This window comes from Lissotriton vulgaris, chromosome 1_1 (assembly GCF_964263255.1).
Source record: "Lissotriton vulgaris chromosome 1_1, aLisVul1.2, whole genome shotgun sequence".
Lineage (NCBI taxonomy): Eukaryota > Metazoa > Chordata > Amphibia > Caudata > Salamandridae > Lissotriton > Lissotriton vulgaris.
In genome coordinates this window covers 1,659,237,295-1,659,260,137 of record NC_141685.1, presented here as the reverse complement: position 1 = coordinate 1,659,260,137, position 22,843 = coordinate 1,659,237,295, and the positions used below count along the sequence as shown (strand labels likewise).

Sequence of the window (22,843 nt, the reverse complement as noted above, 5' to 3'; positions counted from 1 at the left end):
CGCAGTGAGCGTCGATCCTCAACGAGGTCACGCCATCGTTGGCGGAGGGACAGGTTGGGGTCCAGGTATACAGACTCGTCTAGCGACAGGAGGTATTCTCCCACTTTGTCAGACTCTACTCCAACGAGCATTGCCCCAATGGATGACATTGTGACTTTCCAAGATGTGCTGCTGAGGGGGGCCATGAAGTTGGGGATCACATTGACTGTGCCCACCCCAACCACTTCCGTGATCTTTGAAACGTTGCAGCGCAGACACCTCTCTCGCCCTTTGCTGCCTTTGGTGCCAGGACTGGAAGAACCGGCCATGGAGCTGTTTCTGACACCGGCCTCTGTGAAGTCGGCGCCATCGCAACTTCAGAAGAAGTACAGGCCCCCGGATTCTGATCCAGCATTCTTGAGAGCGGATCCTGTACCGGATTCTGTCATTGTGACAGCGGCCAAGAAACAGCATTCTACTGCCCCGTTGTCTACTGTTCCTCCAGACAAGGAGAGCAGGCACATGGATTCGCAGGAAGGAAAGTCTGTAGTATGGCTGCCACCTCAATGAAGGCAGCTAGTGCATCAGCGCTTTTGGGCAGATATGATCGCTCGTTGTGGGAGTCCCTGCAGCCATTCATTGAGCTCCTCCGGAGAGACAGGAGGGAAGACTTCTAGGAGATTCTTAATGAGAGCATGATGGTCTCAAATCAGGTCATCAGTTTGGCGGCTGATGCCTCTCTCCTGGCTGTGCATGGATACTGTCATGGCATTAACTTGAGGCGACATTCCTGGTTGCGCCTTACCTCTCTTAAACCCGAGGCGCAACAGCGGATTGCTAATTTACCCTTTTCAGGATCCACCCTCTTTGGGGCTCATGCGGACGAGGAAATGGCCCGCATGAAGGCAGAAGTGGAAATGCTGAAGGCTGTAGGTTTGGAGAAAACGAAGGAGCAGCGGAAGTCATACCGTCCCTTCCAGAGGCATTACTCTTCCCAGAGGTATCAACGGGGGCAAGGACGCCACGCTGGACAACTACAGCAGCAACAACAGCAATAGCAGCGACAACCCTTCCAGAAACGTCAGAGGGGCAGAGGCGGACAGCAGTCCTCCTCGGCGAATAAGGGCCCGGCCGGGTCTAAGCCCTGAGGAGTTACTTCCCCCTTGTCCGTTACCCGCTCCGGTGGGGGGAAGCATACAGTATTACTTGGCAGAGTGGAGAAAAATTACTCAGGACAAGGAATATTGTTTGCAATGGATACAGTCTTCGGTTTGTCAGCCCTCCTCCAGCTATTCCACCGGTTCCTTCGCACTACCAGCTGCGAGAACTCCAAGCGGAGGCCTATACCCTGTTATGAAAAAGGGCGATAGAAGACGTCCCTCTGTCTCAAAGAGGAAAGGGTCTATACTCACGGTTCTTTCTGGTACGCAAAAAGGACAAGAACGAGTTCTGGCCCATTCTCGATTTGCGACAAGCAAACAAATGGATTCGCAGGGAGAAATTTCCCATTCGCATGCTGTTCTTGCACCAGATTTATACTCAGCTGCAGCGAGGAGACTGGCTTTGCGCAATAGATCTACAGGATGCGTACTTCCATGTGCCCATTGCATGGAAACACCGGAAGTTCCTGCGATTCCTAGTCGGCACCAATCACTATCAGTACACCGTACTACCGTTTGAACTGAAGTCTGCACCCAGGACTTTTTCAAAATGCATGGCAGTGGTGGCAGCGCACCTGAGAAAGAACAAGGTGTTTGTCTACCCTTACCTGGATGACTGGTTGATCGAAGCCTCCACCTTCCAGAAAGCGCAATTGCATTTCAACAGGACGGCCATTCTGTTGAATCAGCTGGGTCTTCACATAAACATGTCCAAGTCCGTTCCAACTCCTGTTCAGTACCTGCAGTACTTGGGAGCCTCCATCAATAATATCAGAGCAAGCGTGTCTCCTTCGGAGGAGCGACGCTTAGGTTCTCCTGTCGGTTCCATCAACGACAGTAAGGGCGGTGTCTTCTCTTCTGGGGTCGATGGCCTTGTGCATCTTCCTCACGCCACATGCATGCCTTCACCTGAGATCACTGCAGGAATGTTTGGAGGATCAATGGGACCAGAAACGAGGGAGCTGGGACAACAGGATCCAACTTTCTCTACACGCTCAACAGTCTCTGAGATGGTGGTGCTCGGCGGAGAATCTCCTCAAGGGGGTCCCTTTCCAGAAGGACATTTCCACTCAGACTATTGTGACGGACGCGTCTCTCCACGGCTAGGGAGCACATTCAGACCATCTTCAGATCCAGGGAACGTGGTGTCAGGCAGAATCCATGTACCATATCAACTTCCTGGAACTCAGAGCGGTTTATTTGGCGCTGAAAGCCTTTCATCCGTCCTTCCAGACCGACTCCTTGCTGGTACAAACGGACAATATAACCACAATGTATTACCTCAACAAGCAGGGGGGCTCGAGATCGCGCACACTGTCCCAAGAAGCACAGGCGATCTGGCACCGGCTGTTAGCCAGAGGACTGATGATAACGGCGACCCATCTACCAGGTAAGCAGAATGCTCAGGCGGACGCACTCAGCAGGCTTGTTCAGGAGAACCACGAGTAGGTCTTAAACAACGAGGTGCTAGGAAACATCTTCGAAAGATGGGGCACCTAGACATATGCAAAAACAACAGTTGATGGACAGAATGCAGAACAATGTCATACAATCACCCCAGTACAGAGATCTGGGCCTAAATCCAGCGATTTTTTTGCACTCCACACCACCCCAGTTCAGACATGGCCATATGCAAATCAGCCTTGACCCTGTGCCTAATGGGAACAGTCCAGCCCGAACTGCCAAGCCATGTATTTCCTGGACCGGAATCAAGCATCCTTGGACCGGTTTCTGGCTATCAGCCGTCATCAGCCAGGATAGCTTGACTCCAGTGGTGTGGAGAGCATGGGACTCACGTCTGAGCATACCCATCCCACTTGGGGTGACAGATGCAAAAACAACAGTTGATGGACAGAATGCAGAATAATGTCATACATTCACCCCAGTGCAGAGATCTGGGCCTAAATCCATCGTTTTTTCGCACTCCACACCACCCCAGTTCCGACATGGCCATATGCAAATCAGCCTTGACCCTGTGCCTCATGGGAACAGTCCAGCCCGAACTGGCAAGCCATGTCTTTCCTGGACGGGAATCAAGCATCCTAGAACCGGTTTCTGGCTATCAGCTGTCATCAGCCAGGATAGCTTGACTCCATTGGTGTGGAGAGCATGTGACTCACGTCTGAGCATACCCATCCCACTCGGGGTGACAAATGCAAAAATAAAAGTTGATGGACAGAATTCAGAACAATGTCATACATTCACCCCAGTACAGAGATCTGGGCCTAAATCCATCGTTTTTTTGCACTCCACACCACCCCAGTTCAGACATGGCCATATGCAAATCAGCCTTGACCCTGTGCCTCACGGGAACAGTCCAGCCCGAACTGCCAAGCCATATCTTTCCTGGACCGGAATCAAGCATCCTAGGACCGGTTTCTGGCTATCAGCCGTCATCAGCCAGGATAGCTTTACTCTAGTGGTGTGGAGAGCATGGGACTCACGTCTGAGCCTACCCATCCTACTCGGGTGACAAATGCAAAAACGACAGTTGCTGGACAGAATGCAGAACAATGTCATACATTCACCCCAGTACAGAGATCTGGGCCTAAATCCATCGTTTTTTTGCACTCCACACTACCCCAGTTTAGACATGGCCATATGCAAATCAGCCTTGACCCTGTGCCTCATGGGAACAGTCCAGCCCGAACTGCCAAGCCATGTCTTTCCTGGACCGGAATCTAGCATCCTAGGACCGGTTTCTGGCTATCGGCCATCGTCAGCCAGGATAGCTTGACTCCAGAGGTGTGGAGAGCATGAGACTCATGTCTGAGCATACCCATCCCACTCGGGGTGACAAATGCAAAAACAACAGTTGATGGACAGAATGCAGAACAATGTCATACATTCACCCCAGTACAGAGATCTGGGCCTAAATCCATCGTTTTTTTGCATTCCACACCACCCCAGTTCAGACATGGCCATATGTAAATCAGCCTTGACCCTGTGCCTCATGGGAACAGTCCAGCCCGAACTGCCAAGCCATGTCTTTCCTGGACCGGAATCTAGCATCCTAGGACCGGTTTCTGGCTATCAGCCGTCATCAGCCAGGATAGCTTGACTCCAGAGGTGTAGAGAGCATGAGACTCATGTCTGAGCATACCCATCCCACTCGGGGTGACAAATGCAAAAACAACAGTTGATGGACAGAATGCATTACAATGTCATACATTCACCCCAGTACAGAGATCTGGGCCTAAATCCATCGTTTTTTTGCATTCCACACCACCCCAGTTCAGACATGGCCATGTGCAAATCAGCCTTGACCCTGTGCCTCATGGGAACAGTCAAGCCCGATCTGCCAAGCCATGTCTTTCTTGGACCGGAATCTAGCATTCTAGGACCGGTTTCTGGCTATCAGCCATCATCAGCCAGGATAGCTTGACTCTAGTGGTGTGGGGAGCATGAGACTCACGTCTGAGCATACCCATCCCACTCAGGGTGACAAATGCAAAAACAACAGTTGATGGACAGAATGCAGAACAATGTCATACATTCACCCCAGTACAGAGATCTGGGCCTAAATCCATCGTTTTTTGCACTCCACACCACCCCAGTTAAGACATGGCCATATGCAAATCAGCCTTGACCCTGTGCCTCATGGGAACAGTCCAGCCCAAACTGCCAAGCCATGTCTTCCCTGGACCAGAATCAAGCATCCTAGCACCGGTTTCTGGCTATCAGCCGTCATCAGCCAGGATAGCTTGACTCTAGTGGTGTGGAGAGCATGGGACTCACGTCTGTGCATACCCATCCCACTCGGGGTGACAAATGCAAAAACAACAGTTGATGGACAGAATGCAGAACAATGTCATACATTCACCCCAGTACAGAGATCTGGGCCTAAATCCATTGTTTTTCTGCACTCCACACCACCCCAGTTCAGACATGGCCATATGCACATCAGCCTTGACCTTGTGCCTAATGTATGACATTGTTCTGCATTCTGTCCATCAACTGTTGTTTTTGCATTCGTCACCCCGAGTGGGATGGGTATGCTCAGACGTGATTCCAGTGCTCTCCATGCCACTGGAATCCAGCTATCGTGGCTGATGAGGGCTGAAAGCCCGAAACCGGTCCTACAATGCTTGTTTCCAGTCCAGGGAGGACCTGGCTTGGCAGTTCGGGATAGACTGTTCCCATGGGGCACAGGGTCAAGACTGAATTGCATATGGCTGGGTTCAAACTAGAATGGCATGGTGAGCAAAAAAACGATGGATTTAGGCCCAGATCTCTGTACTGGGGTGAATGTATGACATTGTTCTGCATTCTGTCCATCAACTGTTGTTTTTGCAATTGTCACCCCGAGTGGGACGGGTGTGCTCAGACGTGAGTCCCGTGCTCTCATCGTGGCTGGTGAGGGCTGAAAGCCCGAAACCGGTCCTACGATGCTTGTTTCCATTCCAGGGAGGACCTGGCTTGGCAGTTCGGGCTGAACTGTTCCCATGGGGCACAGGGCCAAGACTGATTTGCATATGGCTGGGTTCAAACTGGAATGGCATGGTGAGCAAAAAAATGATGGATTGAGGCCCAGATCTCTGTACTGGGGTGAATGTATGACATTGTTCTGCATTCTGTCCATCAACTGTTGTTTTTGCATTTGGCACTCAAGACATAGATCTGTTCGCCACCGCCAAAAACAGCAAATGCCGAGACTTCCCCTCCAGGTTTTACCAACCGGGGACTCTAGGGAATGCTCCATGGATCAGCTGGTCGAACAGCTTTCTGTGCGCTTTTCTACCCATTCCCCTGATTCAGGCAGTTCTAATCAAGCTGTCGCAGTCCAGAGCGCGAATGATCCTCATTGCTCCGGACTGGCCTCGACAGTGGTGGTTCACAGACCTGCTCCACTGGTCTCTCCAACCTCACCTGCGGCTTCCATGTCGCCCGGACCTTCTAACTAGGTTCGGGGGGCAAATAGTGTACCCCAACCTCTCATCATTGAGTTTGGCGGCATGGCTCCTGAGATAGTATAGTATGGACACTTGAACTTGCCTGACAACTGCATGGAGATACTCAAGGAAGCTAAGAGAACTTCCACCAGGACTTCCTATGCCTACAAGTGGAAGAGGTTCTGCATCTGGTGCACGTCCAAGAAAGCTGAACCTACCTCTTGCAAGGAAGATGTCATCCTTCCATATCTCTTGCATTTGGCTCAATCTGGCCTTAATTTCCATTCTATTAAGGTTCACCTCGCAGCATTAACTGCGTATAGGAAATACCCTTCACAAACATCCTTCTTCCAGATTCCTGTAATTAAAGATTTTTTGGAAGGATTGAAGAAAGTGTTTCCTCCTGTTAGGCGTCCGTCGCCTTCATGGGAATTGAATGTGGTGCTGTCCCGATTGATGAAGGATCCTTTTGAACCCATTCATAAGGCTTCCCTGCAGCATCTTTTCCTGGAAGGCGGCCTTCCTTGTGGCTATAACATCGGCCCGCAGGGTGAGTGAGATTCAGGCCTTGTGTTGCAACAAGCCTTATACAGTATTTCATGCTTCTAAGGTTGTCATGAGGACTAAAGTGATTTCTGATTTTCATGTCAATCAGATGATAACTTTGCCTACATTCTTTCAACATCCTTCTCCTCTTGCGGAGAGGTCTCTTCATTCCCTGGATGTAAGAAGGGTGTTGAAGTTCTACTTAGATAAGACCAAGGATATTCGTAGGTCAGACCAATTGTTTGTCAACTATGGTTCGGTCAGGACTGGTCTTGCCACTTCTAAACAGCCCATCTCTAGATGGATCGTGTCCTGTATCCAGTTGTGTTACCAGTAGGCTAACAAGACGTTAAGGGGTAAGCCTAAGGCCCATTCCATGAGGGGCAAAGCAGCTACAACGGCTTTGCTATGTAATGTTCCCATTGCAGATATCATAATGAAAGAAAGAGTTCTCCCAGATAATTTAAGGTCCAGAGGGGGGAGAGACAAACCAAGCAAAAAGTACAGAACCTCAGTAGGGACCTATATATAGGTCCCTACTGAGGTTCTGTACTTTTTGCTTGGTTTTTTCCCATTGCAGATATCTGCAAGGCTGCCACCTGGAAGTCCGTCCATACATTTGCCAAACACTACTGCCTGGACTCTGATGCCAGAGCAGATGCTCAGGTTGGGCAGGCTTTGTTGAGAAATCTGATTGCACAGTAATAGTTTATCTGTTTTCCTCCACCGCTGGTTTGGTTTGTGGGGATGGGCTTGCCATTCTATTCACTAGATTATGACTATACACAGAGATACCCTACTACAGAAGGAATAGTTTCTGTCCTGTAACTCCAGTTCTGTAGTAGGGGTATCTCTGTTATAGTCATAAGCGCCCGCCCTCCTCCCCGGTGGATGAAAAGATAATGTACTGAATGCTACAGGCCTAGCTTTATACACCTTCAAAAAGAACTGAAAGTAAAAGGCCTTTGGCTCTGCATCCTGGGATACCGAGGGTCTCTGGAGAGTTCCTAAAAGGCATGGTATCCGTTTTCCAGACACATAATGGCAGCCTATGGGGCTTGTCTGTCCAACCCTTTCTCTCTATCATGACAAAGGATTTTTGTGAAGGGGAGTTTCTCTAGGTGTGAAACTTTACAAAGTGTGTAAAATGTAATATTATTTGCCTATCTTTTGTCACTTCAAGATGAAGTACTGGCCAGTGTAGCCTTGTAATTTTAGGCTGCATTATTTGTCTTTGATTTTCTCTTAAGTGTCTATGCAGGACTGCAGAAGAAGACAACTTAAGAGACTATTTCTATTGCTCCGGGGTCCGTGCACATGGGTGGGACTATTCACTAGATTATGACTATAACAGATACCCCTACTACAGAACTGGAGTTACAGGTAAGAAACTACTCCTTATGTGATTTCTGTTGTTTGCCCCTGACAGGTACTTTTGGTGCTTCTCTTACCTTTCCTGTGATAACAGCCGGATATATAACATAACTAACCTACCCTTAAAACTAGCCAGGACTAATAGGGTTGTCAATAGTTATTAGCTATTTAAGATAAATGAGCAACACTAATAATGTTGTTCTCAATAATTAATATGGAAAATGTTTTCCATTCTGAAATTCTAAGACTGTAAATTAACCATTACTGGGGCCTGTGGAAATGTTGACTCTGTTAAACATGTATGACATTTGTCTCTCCACATCAAATCCACCTGCTGGTTCTCAGTCAGTGGAGCTACGCTTCTTCGTTATTGAAAAGGAGCTTCCACTGGAGTTGCATTTTTTTTTCATGTGCCTACTTTTTTTGTTATAACTCTTCAACATGCTGCACAGCAGCCACACTGCTCTACAACATAGCTTAAAGACATTGGCAAAGTCAATAGCTCTGGTTAAACACAAGGTCCCAAAGGCGAGACCTATTGGCTATGCCAATGCTTGTTTAACTGGGAAGGGTACCTAAAAGATGATGAGTGGCAGAAAGCCATAGTTTTTTATCAAGTTGTTTTCACAGGACCCCCATAACTCATCTGCCCCTTAGTATATATCCGAAGCTGGGGCGGATGATTTGGGGGACTGTACACAGCATAAAATAATAGATGGGTAAAAGGATGTAAATTGCAGGGATGTTTTTCACACCAGGGTTGAGAGTGGCATCATAGACACTCTCTTTGTTTATTTGATGGCACTCAAAAACCCTTAGTGACAAACATAAAAACATCTCCGTAGTTCACAGTTACCCATTTGTAATTCTATATATGTATTGGGACAGTTTACACCCATTGTGTGAAATTCACCCTTGATAAACAAAAGGGAAAGTGGCCTGACAGTACTACTCCTTGATGCTCTCCAGATATTCAGATTCACATTTCTACATGCCCTGCAGTAAATAGGGTCCTCAAAAATCAAGTAACTAGACATAGTGATCGAGAGCAGATGTGAAGATCGCAATATAAGATAACCATCCACCAGCTGTAAAGGTCTCTAAATAGAAATTAAATGTGTGATTTGGGAGCCCTAGGGATCTTGGAGGGAAAAGACTCCAGTAAGCCTCTGGCAGTGTACACAAACCCACCAACCCCCTTAAACAGGAACCTGTCCGACAAGTACAAAGGGCCTGGATTAGACTTTGGCGTATAACTGTTACAAATGTAACAAATTTCCTTCTGCCTAATTACAAATGCATTGCATCCTATGGCACTTCTAATGAGATGGACGAGATATCCGACATGGTTGTAACTGTCAAACTCAAATTAAGTCCATAGTGTCCCTGCTCATTGAGATGGAAGGAGAGAGGCCTTTGAATTGGCGTCTGGATGCAAACAGGTCTATGCTGGATAGACACTAACTAAGAAAGAGAACGGGAACAGAAAGTTGTTGAGCTCCAGCTTGAGCTGATATGAGTGAGTGGGAATACATGACTGCGGAAGCCCGTTTGCGTACACTTGAATGTCAAAAGCTGTCAACCACATCCCCTAAACGAACGTCGAGATGCACAACTCTTTGATCTGCCTCTTCTTTCCTCGCATGCTGCAAATATGGTAACGGGCATTCTGGATCTCATCGTTCTCTTTTTTTTTCATTTCTCTTTATTATGTTCAAGTTACTAATGGTCTTCCATCGGGGTATCTCCCTCCACTTCTCGTATCTATTTTCTTTCTATTTACATTCTTTCTATTTACATTCTTTATATAGCTCAGCATAACTAAAGTGGTGTCAGCATGCTTCATAGTATGCCAAACAGCTGATATAGATCTCTCTTAAACCGAACAAGGTTCTATATTAAGGACTAAAACAATGAAATAACTCTGAAAGATATCTTCATAGAGAATTCTCACTCAAGAGCTTGAGGAGCATCAATTTAGACAAGCAAAAGGGAAGATACCTAGAACAATGGTTTTGAGAGTGGGTGGTTGATCGCCAGGAGGAAGAAATTGAATCTGGAGAATCACAGAGCTTTAATATTAAGAAAGAATTTCTGGAAAGGGGTGGGAGCAGAAGGGAAGAGAGGGGAATGAATGGCAATGAAAATAGAGACATTGAGCGTCAGTGGGTTAATATATGACCAAATGATGGGAGGGAGAGTTGGGTCCTAGTAAGAGTTGGTGTCATTCAATTCCTTGGGAAGCATTTTGGCTATTTAGTTGTATAATTTCGTTAAAGGAGAGGAAGAATTGGAACCAACAGAAAATGATAACAGGATATGTGTTAGAGGACCATGACTGAAAGGGGAGCCAATGTAAGTATCTTAGTACAGGAGTGATATGATCAAATTATTTCTTTAGTCTCAATCTTCTGAGCTGATCAAAGTTATGAACTGTCTAAAGCTTCTATTCAACTATTGCCTTTTGCTGTACTAGATTTTTTCAGTTTCATTACTTATTTCTTACATCTTTATTGACCTCCGAGGGAGCCGTCTACGGCAATGTCTGCAGAACCTGCCATCTTTGCTCGGCCCTCAGTCGTTGCGATCGCCCTCTTCCCCTTGCAAACATTCTTCCTGCATTCATTTGTGAGGAGAATATAACGTAGGTTCTTAACTTGGTGAGCCTAGGGGAATTTTTCAGTCTTATTTCTATAATTTTTGCTGATCGTGTGGTGGTGGACTTTGCAGGGTTTATGCTTGAAAATATGCAAAATATACCAGAAATGTTGCTGTAAATGGTATTTTTTGTATAAGCCAACGGTTTGTTTAATGCATATGTCTTTTTTTAATGCAGTTCATAGTACAGTTGCACGATTATAATCCCATATTATAGAGCCAATTTAACAATTATTATTTGAGAACAGTTATGTCTGCTATGTGACATGTGATACAGACATAAGGCATAATATGCATTTATAATCCTGATTTTCAACTGAGTGAAAACAACTTTATGCAAATACATGTATTTGGGTAAGAGTCGACATTCATTTGATACATTTTAATTAGTATTTCTTTCATTTTTCAACAGATGAAGACAATTTGATGGTCTTCCCTCCAGATTTACACGGTACCATTAATTTTTAAGCAACCATTTTGGTCTTAATGTATTGAAGAGTAATGTTTATAGTAAGAATTGCCCTTAGTGAGGAATGCATTAGGGAGAGCTGCCCTTAGTGAGACTTTTCCTGAGTGTGGGCTGTCTTTGGAGAGAAGTGGCCTGAGTGAGAGCTTCCATTCCTGAAGCAAACAGTGAGTTTAATGTATATTAGAACATTGGAATGTTGGGAGCTATGTTCCTTTCTCACTTTGTACTGCACAAGTTGTGTTGTATGATATTTGAAAATTGTATATCATGGTACAGCATTTTCTTTGATATTGACCATAATGGAGTTGCAGGGTTATGGATAGTGGAGATTGGAGATTGGGCTGTCGCCAGGTTTTGGCTTGAGGCGTTGAAGAAAAATCAGCAGTGGTTCAAAAAGCAGAGACTCTATTACACGCGGAAGTGAAAAGGAGGTAGAAAATTGTGGTAGAGGGCTGTGTGGTATGGGCGGAGAGGGATATGCTAGGTGTGATTTGACGTTTCATATTCTTGGGAATGATAGAGTTTCATGTGTTTAACTTATTGGTGTGTTGAAAAGGAGTATTTAGGAAAATTGTTCTGAGAGTGTGGTAGGAATAGGTCTTTCTGCTAGTGTGTTTTGTGTCTAGGTGAAGAACAAGCATTTACAATGCAATGGTTTTGCCTTTGTTAAAGTTTGAGCTATTGGCAATGCTCTTGACATTTTTTTTTTAACATAAATGGCATTGTCATTTGCAATGCCACTAGCTTTATCTTTCGCAAATGACACCCACAAACACCTCCAGAGAGCCCCCCAACACACACCCTCACAGAGCCCCCTCCACACACTGCGAGCCCCCCCACACACTGCGAGCCCCCCCACACACTGCGAGCCCCCCCACACACACTGCGAGCTCCCTCCACACACTGCGAGCCCCCCCACACACTGAGAGCCCCCCCACACACTGAGAGCCCCCCACACACTGAGAGCCCCCCACACACTGAGAGCCTCCCCCACACACTGAGAGCCTCCCCCACACACTGAAAGCCCCTCCCCCACACACTAAATGCCCCCCCCACACACAGAGGTATAAAACAATTCCAGTGGAAACACAGTGAGGCCCACCGGCATGTAACTGCAGCACTGAAAAACTACCTATGACAGATTATATCTTACCTGTCCATGGAAACTCACTGTTGCCATTATGCTGAACGCATTATGGCCAAAACCTTCTATACAAATATTAGAGCAGTGCTTAATCTAAACATATCAAAGCAGTGGCTACACTGTAGTGAACTGTTACATGTGTATAGTGCTTCATAGGCTTGACGAGGCCACGAAGCACTTCGATTCTCACTGGGTCCTAGGTGCAAGGCTGTAGAATGAGCTATGAGGGATGAGTTGAGGTGCGCGTGGTTCGAAGACATGCTTCAGATAAGGTGTGGAGTTTAGTTTGAGGAACTGCAGTCGTGCATACCTACTTACCCTTTGTACAAGTCAGACATTTTATTGTGTTTCTAGTAAACGGAACTGCTAATTAAGTCTTTTGTACTTTGGAAACTGTAGGAGACTGTCAACATGCATTAGTGTAGCAGGCACTGAAATTCAGAGTTTGGCCGTCTGCACAGAGGTCCTACAAGTTGGATTATTTGTTCTGAATGGAGGAGCAGACAGTAACGGTGCAAATCCTGAGCATAAAGTTATTTTTTGGTGATACAAGTACAGTTTCTGTTAAGGGTTGCTCAGTGAGCTACACACATTGCTTTAAAGGCGATCTTTCTAGATACTATGAGCCAATACAAGTAGAAATGGGCCATATGGGAGGTCATATTGCATTTGTAGATTTTGCGCCATCTGGCTGCCACATTTTGAATTCTCTCAGTAGTAGGTACGGTACTCTGAAGGAGCACCCAATGGCATAGTCATGGTGAGATTGTATAGGGGTAATGACAGCTTTTACTGTTTGCAGAAACCACAGGTAAGAGACAATTTTACTTGCGAGACTGTATTACCGGAAGAGGAACTTATTGCATCAGGGATTATGCGAACAATTCCATATTTAAAAGAACTCAAGATCGGGCATGGGCTTGGTTTTCTTTTACTGACTAACCTTGCAAATTAAAGCAAGTGGCTGGGGGAAAATAACGAACACTAAAATGCACTGGAAACTTACTTCCGGCGGTCCCTAAAGGCTTTTAGCTACACTTGTTGACATCAATTAACAAGGAGAGACGAGACGGATCATGAAGCCCACCTCAGAGACATATTATATAGCTGCTAGGGTGTCAAATCCTCCCCTATTGACCCCGGAGAGGGGATTCAGCCCTCCACCCCCGACTCCTCCCTCAGGGCACACACTCTGACACATGGAACAAGGCAAGCAATGGCTTCCCGGCCCCACTCACTTTCAAAAGAAGCCCAAAACAAACATTCGTCCTACCAAAACAAGCCCAACAAGCATTACAATGCCGGAGACACAGGGGGAGGAGGGAACGGCACACAGTGGGAGGGGGGGGGTGCGGGAACGGGCACACATAGACAGCGGGAGGGGGGGCAGGGGAAGACAGCAAGCACTCACAAAAATGAGAAAAACATACCGGGCAAAGGCTTCAGTTCCGAGGGAGGGGTGGGGAATTCAGCGAGAGCGGGCGGGAAAGGCGAGCACGCCCACAGTGCACTGGGGCGCCATGACAGCGGGAGGGGACTCGCGGTCTCTCCAGTGTTCCGCTGGTTCTCCTCCAGTTGGCGTCGGGCGAGGCTCCTCCTCTCGGGTGCCCCGCCGAAGACGGGGCGGCGGCTGCGGGCTCCTTCTCATGGCCCGAGCAGGAAGGCGGGTGCCGGCAATGCCGGACCAGATTCGGGGGCGTTCCCGAGAATTTTTGGCTTTCGGCTGACGTAGCGTGACGTAGCCAAAAGCCAAAAATTCTCGGGAACGCCCCCGAATCTGGTCCGGCATTGACTGACAGGCCCGTCTTCCAATGGCTAGCCTCCATTTATGTAGCTAGCCAATGGAAGACGGGGGCCGTTCCTGTCTCCCCTACTATACTCATTAGGTTTTCGCCTGCGCGAAAAAGCTGCGCAGAGCGCAGCTTTCGCCAGGCAAAACCTAAAAAGTGTAGAGGGTAACTTAAGGTATTAGAGGAGATCACTGAGCACGTGCCTCCTCTGCCTTGAGACGAACAAGAAATGTCTAAATGTGGAAAAGGTATTGTGTTCCGTTTTTGGTCCCATTAGATGGAAGCAGATGGCAGAGTGGGGAGGCCTTCTCTCTTGTGATAGGTCAGACAGCTCAGTCTCACAGGACGCTGTTTTATACTGAAAACCGAGCCCATTGCTGATGAACAATATGATGCAACAAATGTGGAAGATTTCTTGCAAAATCCATCTGTGTCCTATATGCTTTTGTAAAATGTCACCGGCATGAAGACTCCATGCCCCAGAAGGTCTTCTATACCACAAAAAGAGATATCTCTCGGACTCAGACTCCTTCCAAATGAAGCAACAACAACAACAATACATACCACTCACCAACATATCAGCTGTACCTCTGAGATGTGGATTATGAGTTTCATTTTAAGTAGCTCTTAAGATCATTACTGTATGCATCTTTAATTTTTATTTAACCTAAGTATTAACTTCCAATCTCTTTAAATACACAGCAGGCACAATAACAATAGATATCCTTGGCCTTGATGCCTTTATTTGTTAAACAAGGGCATGCCATGCATCGAAGTCATCACAATGTACAGTGCAACGCATTGAAAAAGTATTAAGTGAAAACCCATTCCCCATAGTAACCCCTCAAAAGTAAAGACTGTGAAAATATTAGAATGCATTTAAGCACATATCCAGTACGTTGTCCCCAACTTTACTAGGGTAGGAGTTAAAATAGTAATTTAACCCAATCGTGCAGTGGGTGGAACATGGGTTTTGCTGGGTTTAGGGATCTAAAACAGATCAACATTTTTGTAGGAAGATATTTTTAAGGTGTGACAATATCTATATTTTAGCATAAATATGTTTTTCGCACATTACCTTTTCAGATATACTAAATTGTTATGTATAGCGGTCACAGAGATTCATTAGCGTGAAGAACTGTTTTCTAAATCCAGCTATGATGTAGCACTAGTGGGTAATAGAACTTGTTAACCACTGCCGCCTGCTCATAAAGAAATTCTAGACTATTCTCGCTGTGCTCTCTTAGAGCCTGCCGGAGCAGCGCTGGAAATCAGTGAGCACAGGATGGCACAAAAGGAGATGGGTGGCAGGAGGCCTTGTGTTTTTTTATTTTTTATTGTGGACGGGGAGCAGAGACCATGTTATGTATAATTTCTCAGTTACCTACCAATTGAAAGCAGGGGCAGATGATTTTGAGGACAACACATATACAATTATAGAAGGGTAAAAAGTGAATTAAGGGGTTATTTTTGTTACCTCATGGTTCTAAGTGACATCGTAGACAACTCGAGCTTATCTCTTGTTGTATATGTACTTGATGTCACTCAGAACCCCTTGTTAAAGAACATCCTCCTAGTTCATTGTATTATGTATCATGTATTATGAGACAATTTGAACCACAGTCTGGTTATTTACTGCAGTGACATCACAAAAGTGGTTAACCACTGTGTCCCCTTTGGTCTGCTTCCTTGTCTGGGTCTCCAGAGACCCAAGTGCCTTAGAGGAGTGGCGGTCTCGTCTGCTTTATGTTGCCTCTCCTGGGTATCCATAGACTTGAGGGAGGTGCAAAAATACATCAGTACTATTCCCCTGCCAACCTCCTGCTCCCCTGTCAATGCTGGTCACACTAGTACTGAGAGAAGAAAGTAACCTGTGCTGTCAAGCGCTGTCACAAGGCCACTTTCAGCATGGTGGTGGATCTCTGATCTCAGTGTGAGAGTGGAAAGCAAGGCTTTTGGCTGGAAGGGTGTGGGATTGTACACACGGTAGGTGGCAGGAGACTAGGGGCCAGATGTACGACCATTGTATGACCATTGGAAATTGTGGCTCGCAAATTGCGCCAAATTGCGAGTCACAATGTGCGAGTTGCAATTTGCGAGTCACAATTTCCACTGTACAACAGTGTCTGAGACACTGTTTGCGATTCCTAATGGGGCCACACATTTTATGCCTTATGCATAATAATGAGGCTGTCACAATTTGCGACCCCATTGGGAATGACTGGCACTCCCACGAAGTGTGGCCTGCTGGGGTCAGCAGACCTCCATGTCTTGGGCAGTTTAAAAAAAATGCAGCTCGTTTTCCTTAGAGGAAAATGGGATGCATTTAAAAAAAAAAAAATAGTTTTTGTTTAATTTTTTAAGGGCAGGTGGTGATCCCTTGGACCACTGCTTGCTTTGAAAAAATGTTTATCCCTGGGGACCCTTCCCGTTTGCGGATAGTTTACCACCCTCTTGAAGAGGGTGGTAACCTGCGAGTGTTTTTGGACTGCAATTGTGGTCGCAAAACATTCTTACATGGGTGTTGGACTCGCTATTAGAAAGGGACGCCCTTGAAATGCCCCCAAGTCGCTAACCCTATTTTGCAAGTCGCTATTTAATTAGAGACTCTCACAATGGGGTTAGTACATGGGCCACAGGTTTTTTGCATGCGCCAGCAGGTCTAAAACACATTTGCGCATTAGGAGCAGAGATTAAGCGCACCAATAGGAAATCTCAGGTTCAACATGTCTCCCATAAAAAAACGTTTTTGTTTGATTTAATAGACTAAACTAATGTTTCATGTATAATATGAACCTAGCACACTTATAGGCTACATTTGAACCCTGACTTGCCTCGCAATAGCGAGTGGGTGAGTAGATTTTTCAAGGCCTGGCATTATGTCCTAAGTACTTGTAATAAGGCAGACGGGTTATCTGTCACATTTGTGATGGAGAACCCATTGCTCAAACTGTAAATCAGGCCCATAGTGTACCTGCTCATTAAGATCTAAGAAGAGCAGCATTTGAATTGATGCCTGGATGCAAAAAGGACTGTACTGGAAAGACACCAGCAATGGAAGAGAATGGGGCCAAAGAGCTGTTGAGGTCATGCTTTGGGTGATGCAAAGTGGTAGGGAGAGATGACCTAGGAAGTCGGTTTGCATGTTGTTGTATCCTTGAATGTCAACTGCAATCAGCCACTTCCCATAAACTGATGTTCCACCATCAGATTATTTATGTCTACTTGTCTTATCTATTCTCTGTTCATACATAAACATAACTATTAGGGCTTTGTTACAGGGAAAATTCAGAAACTATAAAGTGCTATCCGATTAACTGAGTTCCAAGACTGAGTGTGGTCACAATTCATATACATTCAATAATATGTGAAGCACATTTGTTTCCACAAAGATGACAGAGTATTCAGTTTCAAACCAAGAAGGTTCATTTAAAGTTAAAGGTCTACAGAAGGCAAAAATCATCAGATTAGCTGTCATTCAATATTCAAAATCTGTATGCTTCAATCAACATGCAGTTGATATGCAAATCAAAGCCATTACAATCTTATAGAAAAGAGGATGATGCACTATAAGGAAGCCTCTATAGAAAGTTAAAAGGAAAATCAAAGTTCTGCTCTAAATCGAAACTCTTAGTCTCTGTCTCCATCTGAATCTGAAGTACGCAGTTGAGCTCTGCACTATATTTAAGGCACAATTCTAATGTTTTGCAGTTAGAAATGGGATACCTTGCTTGCCAGGGCTTGCGCCAAAGTCAGTCAGAGACCACCACTCCTAAGTCAGGGCAAGGGAGTTACACGCCAAGATAACCCCTGCTCACCCTCTAGGTAACGTGGCGCGAGCAGCAAGGCTAAACTTGGAGGCGATGTGAGTTAAGTATTTGTGCACGCACCCCAGCAACAACACCCAAGGCCCACCACAAAGGAAACTCCACACAAGGTTATATATAAAAATAGCCTTTGTATTACACCAAAACACATTAGATGAAAACACACACTTTACAATGTGCCAACAGGCACAGGCAGAATTTACAGGGGATATGTACAAGACAGGGCCACATGGACCACTGTCAGGGATCAGCACTTTTAGAACTTAGCACTAGGTAGAATTAGCACTTAGAACATAGAATATAAATCACTGTAGCATAAAATAGAACATAAAGCACACAACCAGTAACTACTGGTAAAGGTTAAGTACCACCTACGCAATCCTAACCACCTTAGGAACAGGTCACGCAAGGAACCAGGACCTCACTAGCACCACCTGTACTAGCAAGAACAACCACCTAAGTATCACAATACCTGTAGGGGTATAAGCACATAACGCATGATGCATAACATACATTCAGAGGTGTAACATCAAGGCACATGTCGCATTAAAAACACATTCAGAGGTGCAGCAAAAGAACAATTGTGCCAAACTCGCATAAGTTACCACCTGTGACTGTCCATAGGCCAGCTGGCCTCGCAAGGGCTGAAATGCCCTTAGTCCCAATGCCAGGCAGGCTGCGCAGGTAGCCAAGAGCACAAGCCTAAACGTAGCAGTTACCCACAAAGTGCTGGGTAACTGGTGCAAACAATGGGGCCAAACGTTGGAGCCTAGTGGGGCTCTAGAAGACTGATTGCCACCTAGAGCCTCTCCCCACCACGCTGGGCTCCTAAAACAAATGAATGCCGCCACGAGCCTTCTCTCAGGCTCAAGAACAAGGGTGAGGAGAGGTACTGCGTGGGAGCCTCGGGGCTCTGACCAACACTCGTGTCCCCTAAGAGCCTCTTCTGGGCTCTTCAGCAATGATGGGCTGAGCCTCGTGGGCTCAAAGAACAATAACTGCCCCCTCAAGCCTCTTGGGACTCGTAATACACAAGATGCGGGTGGGGAGCCTCGTGGCTCTACAAAGAAATGCCCCCGAGCCTCTCGGGCCCCGTAACAACTGGGGCGTCTTGGGAGTCCCTCACGGGGACTCGGAAACAGAAATGCCTGGAGCCTCTCGGGCTCGTGACTACGAAGAACTGCCCCCAAGAGCCTATCCAGGCTCTCCACACAAAATGTGGCCTTGGTCCTGGAGGGGAGAGGGCGGGCACCGACAGCGTGTCCCGACGGCCTCCTCCCTTTACCAGCTCTCCCGGCCCCCACTCACCGGCTCTCCTTGGGTTTCCCAGCTCCTGCTCTGTGCTCCGGGGCTCTCCCTTGCTCTCGGGAGCCCCGGGGGAGGGATGCCGGCTGTGGGGCGGGACTTCCGGTCAGGCTGCGCTCGGATTGGCCGGCTGGTCAACCACATCTGGTCGTCGCGGGCAGCGCGGCGGCCCGTTTCAGCCACTCATAGGCTGGGGATCAATTTACCGAGGGGTGGGCTCCATCGAGGTAAATTGAAAAATGGCAGCAAGGTCCCTTGCAGGGTGGGCACCTGCCAGGGGACAAAATACTCGAAAATAAGCGAGGTGGGCACTCGCCAGGGCAACCATGAGCAGGGTGGGCACCTGCACAGCAATTGACGCGCTCCCAAGCACTACAAGCCAAATAAAGCGCTCTTAAGCGCTAGAACCAAAACAAAGTGTTCCCAGGCGCCAGGGGCAAGGCAAAGCGCTCCCAAGCGCTAGGGGGCAAGAACAGAGCTCCAGCAGAGTTCTGGGTAGGCAGGGGGGCAAGGCTGGGCCCAGAGCCAGCTCACTGGGCCTCCAGGCAGGGAGGCAGTCCAAGTGGCGGTCCTCCTGCCCAGCAACAGCAGCAGCCCCCTCAGGATCCTGGAAGAGAACATTTTGTTAGGGGACACAGCCCCTTCTTATACTTCAAATTCCTTTGTCTGTAGGTGCAGGGTGGGGGAGAAACCAGTCGCAGCTGGTTTTGGAGCACCCTCGATGGGCTCAACCACCCCTTTCATTCACTGGCAGGGCTAGGGTCATTAGACGCACCACAGGGGGCATAGCCAGCATTGTGCGGGGAAAACCCAGCCTCATTCAGGACACAGGTGCACTCCTCCCCAGCCATCAGCATGCTAATCTCCACACTCACCACCGGGCAGACCCATCATGACTCATGGAGCCTGGCATCCCAGCCAGCTCCAGCCAATCCCATGCCAGCACCTTCACAGCACACATACAGCCATGTCTAGAAGTGGCACTTCCCCACTAGACACATACACGTCGCACATACCATTGCGCAGCATTCACTCTCACGAGTTCGCACATACCAAACTTGAGCATGCACGCCTCACGCATCAGGAACTACCAGCGACACAGACCTTCCCCATGCATTCCTATGGAAGGGCAGGCTAACCTCACTCCACGCACTCAGAGTGCACACACACTTTCCACTGGGACACAGTGAAAGTTCGCAGAAACCAAAAATCACTACCACTGGGTCACAAACACAAAGCAAAACATTTACGGGTGAACCTGCCAGAAGGGCCAAGTCCAACATTTGCACATATACACAAAAGTCTCAGGAAAGCTGTCCAATCAGCCTATAGCAAGGTGATAAAATTACATAGTCGGCAGATTCTCAAGTCTTTCTCACAAGCTTCCTTATATGTCCTTCAACCTTACACTATCTGTAACAAAAATAAATACATGGACTAATCCACACACTGCAGGTGTGTTCTTGAATGCGCTATTCATTAAAATATTCCATGATAATCACAAGGAAAAGGAAATAAAAAATGTGCATGGTAAAGTAAGAGAAAGAACATCACCTCCATCAGCATGAGAAATTCAGTTTGCCAAGAAATGAATTGCTTAAAGCAAAGATGGGAACCAACATTTGCCATTTTAAAATGTAGAGCTACATTAGCAAATGGTAATTTCAGCATGAATAAATACAATTTCAATCTAGAAATACCATTTGCATGTTTATGTTACTATGAATTTAATGCAAAATAATTAATATTTAAAAACTCATTCATAACCAAAGCACTCTTTACAGGTACCCATACAACTGATATAGATCTCTCTTAAACCGAACAAGTTGCTGTATTACGTACTAAGACCACAAGTGAACTGTTGAATTATATTCATTGTAAAATCTTACTGAAGTGGATGAGGAGCATAATCAAAGAGAGAAGAGAGCTTAGAAGAGGGGTCTCCAACCTTTTCATTACTGAGAGTGTAATAATGAATTTTACGATTGATAATACCCCCAATTCGAACTTGCATTTCCAAAACACCATGCTGTTCCTCCAGTACTTGATGAACAGCATACATCTGAAACTGAACTCTGATAAAACAGAAATAGTTGTCACCAAAAATAGGTTTGTCCTCTGAAGTCCTCCTTCTGGCCATTCAGTGGGAGAGTTGATCCCCTCTGCTGGGCTGTGGCTGATCACCGCCTGGCTGACTGGGACACAGAGAGACGGGGAATCAGCGAGAACTGTCCACAACAACCACACAGTGAGAGCGTCCGCAGAGGGACTGATGGCATAGACACACTCATCTCCCACCCCCCACACACGACAGAGACCCTTGACGGTGGAAAAGCACCTTGGGCCCATGTCAGTGGAGCAACCTGTGGTACTACGGGCCCCCACACCAAGATAGCGGCATAAAGCCCGATAAGGTCCCCACTGCGTTGATGGGCACGGATGGGGCCCTGGTGCTGCTGCTGACCTCCGTGGTGGAGAAAACCACATGTGCAGAAGTGGTGGGCGCCCATTAAGCCAAACCTCAAAAGGAGAACATCGAGGGACCTAGGCCCACCCATTCCACCCAAGTAACAGCTGGGGCGGAGGGGTCCCACCTGGCACAACGAGTATTTCAAGTGCCCAGGGACCGCATTACTGTGAGGCCCATGCAGGAGTGGCGAAGCAGTGCAAACGCACCCCTGGTTGAGAACCAGTGGCCAGACATCATGGGCAAGCCTGACACCAGACAGCCTTAGCTCTCCTTTGAACAACGCAAAACCCCACCGCCCCTAGAGAAGAGTTGTCGGCGGCCGTCATGAACCACTCGTCATCACCAGAACCTAACATTCGCGAAAAGTTCATGGACCTGAAGCAATCCCTCTCGGCCATAGATGTGAAAATAGACTCAATGTCGGATCGACTGGACCGGCTCAGGGACAAGGTCTCAAACCACGATGAACATATCGCGGAAGTCAAACAGCTCATCTTCCCTCTGGACGATGAGGGCACAGTCACCAGGGAGAAGCTCCTTGGGAAGGAAGAAGGCTTGGATGTGATCAGAAACAAGAACGAAGACCTCGAAACGAGGTCGCACCGCAACAACCTGCGCATTGTGGGAGTCCTGGTGACCACGGCCATGACCCCAGTGGATGACTATGTGGAGGAAATGCTCAAGACACTATTTGGAGACTCCCTATTGCCTGTCTGTATTGTGGAGCGCACCCACAGATGGTTTGGTCCGCGGCTGCCACAGGGGGCCCCAGCCAGGATAATCATTGCACGCCTGCTGTATTACAGAGATCATGATACTGTGCTGGCTAGAGCCCATGACCTTCAAGAAATGAGATATCAGGTTAACACAATCTCCTTTTTCCCTGATTTTACCCTCACAGTGCAGACCACAAGGAGAGAAATTGTACCAGTGAAGAGAATGCTGCAACAACAGGACATTAGGTATTCTCTCCTTTAACCAGCAAAGCTCCTCATCTTCCACTCTGAAAATACTTTGTTCTTCTTCACTGACCCCAAACTAGCCTCCAAATTTGTCCGCTCCCTTAAGCGCCCTGCACCGGCTGCACATGCGGGCAGAAGCCAAGCAAGAGGTGACCCTCTCGATGAAAATGACTAAGACCCTGGATGACCAGCATTAGGATGGCAGGGCGGTGTCATCGCTTGCCGAGGGGGAGATGATCCCCCATGTTATACACTCTCTCCCTCGAA

General features: G+C 47.1%; 1 protein-coding gene across 1 annotated transcript in view; it reads left to right on the top strand.

Annotated features, from left to right (window-relative positions):
• Window positions 1-22,843, top strand: part of LOC147750996 (NACHT, LRR and PYD domains-containing protein 1 homolog) — a 784,790-nt gene that overhangs the window by 111,134 nt on the left and 650,813 nt on the right. Inside the window, exon 4 of the mRNA XM_086918888.1 lies at window positions 11,022-11,060. Within this exon, the coding sequence (XP_086775014.1) occupies window positions 11,022-11,060 (39 nt within the window). The remainder of the gene's footprint in view (window positions 1-11,021; window positions 11,061-22,843) is intronic.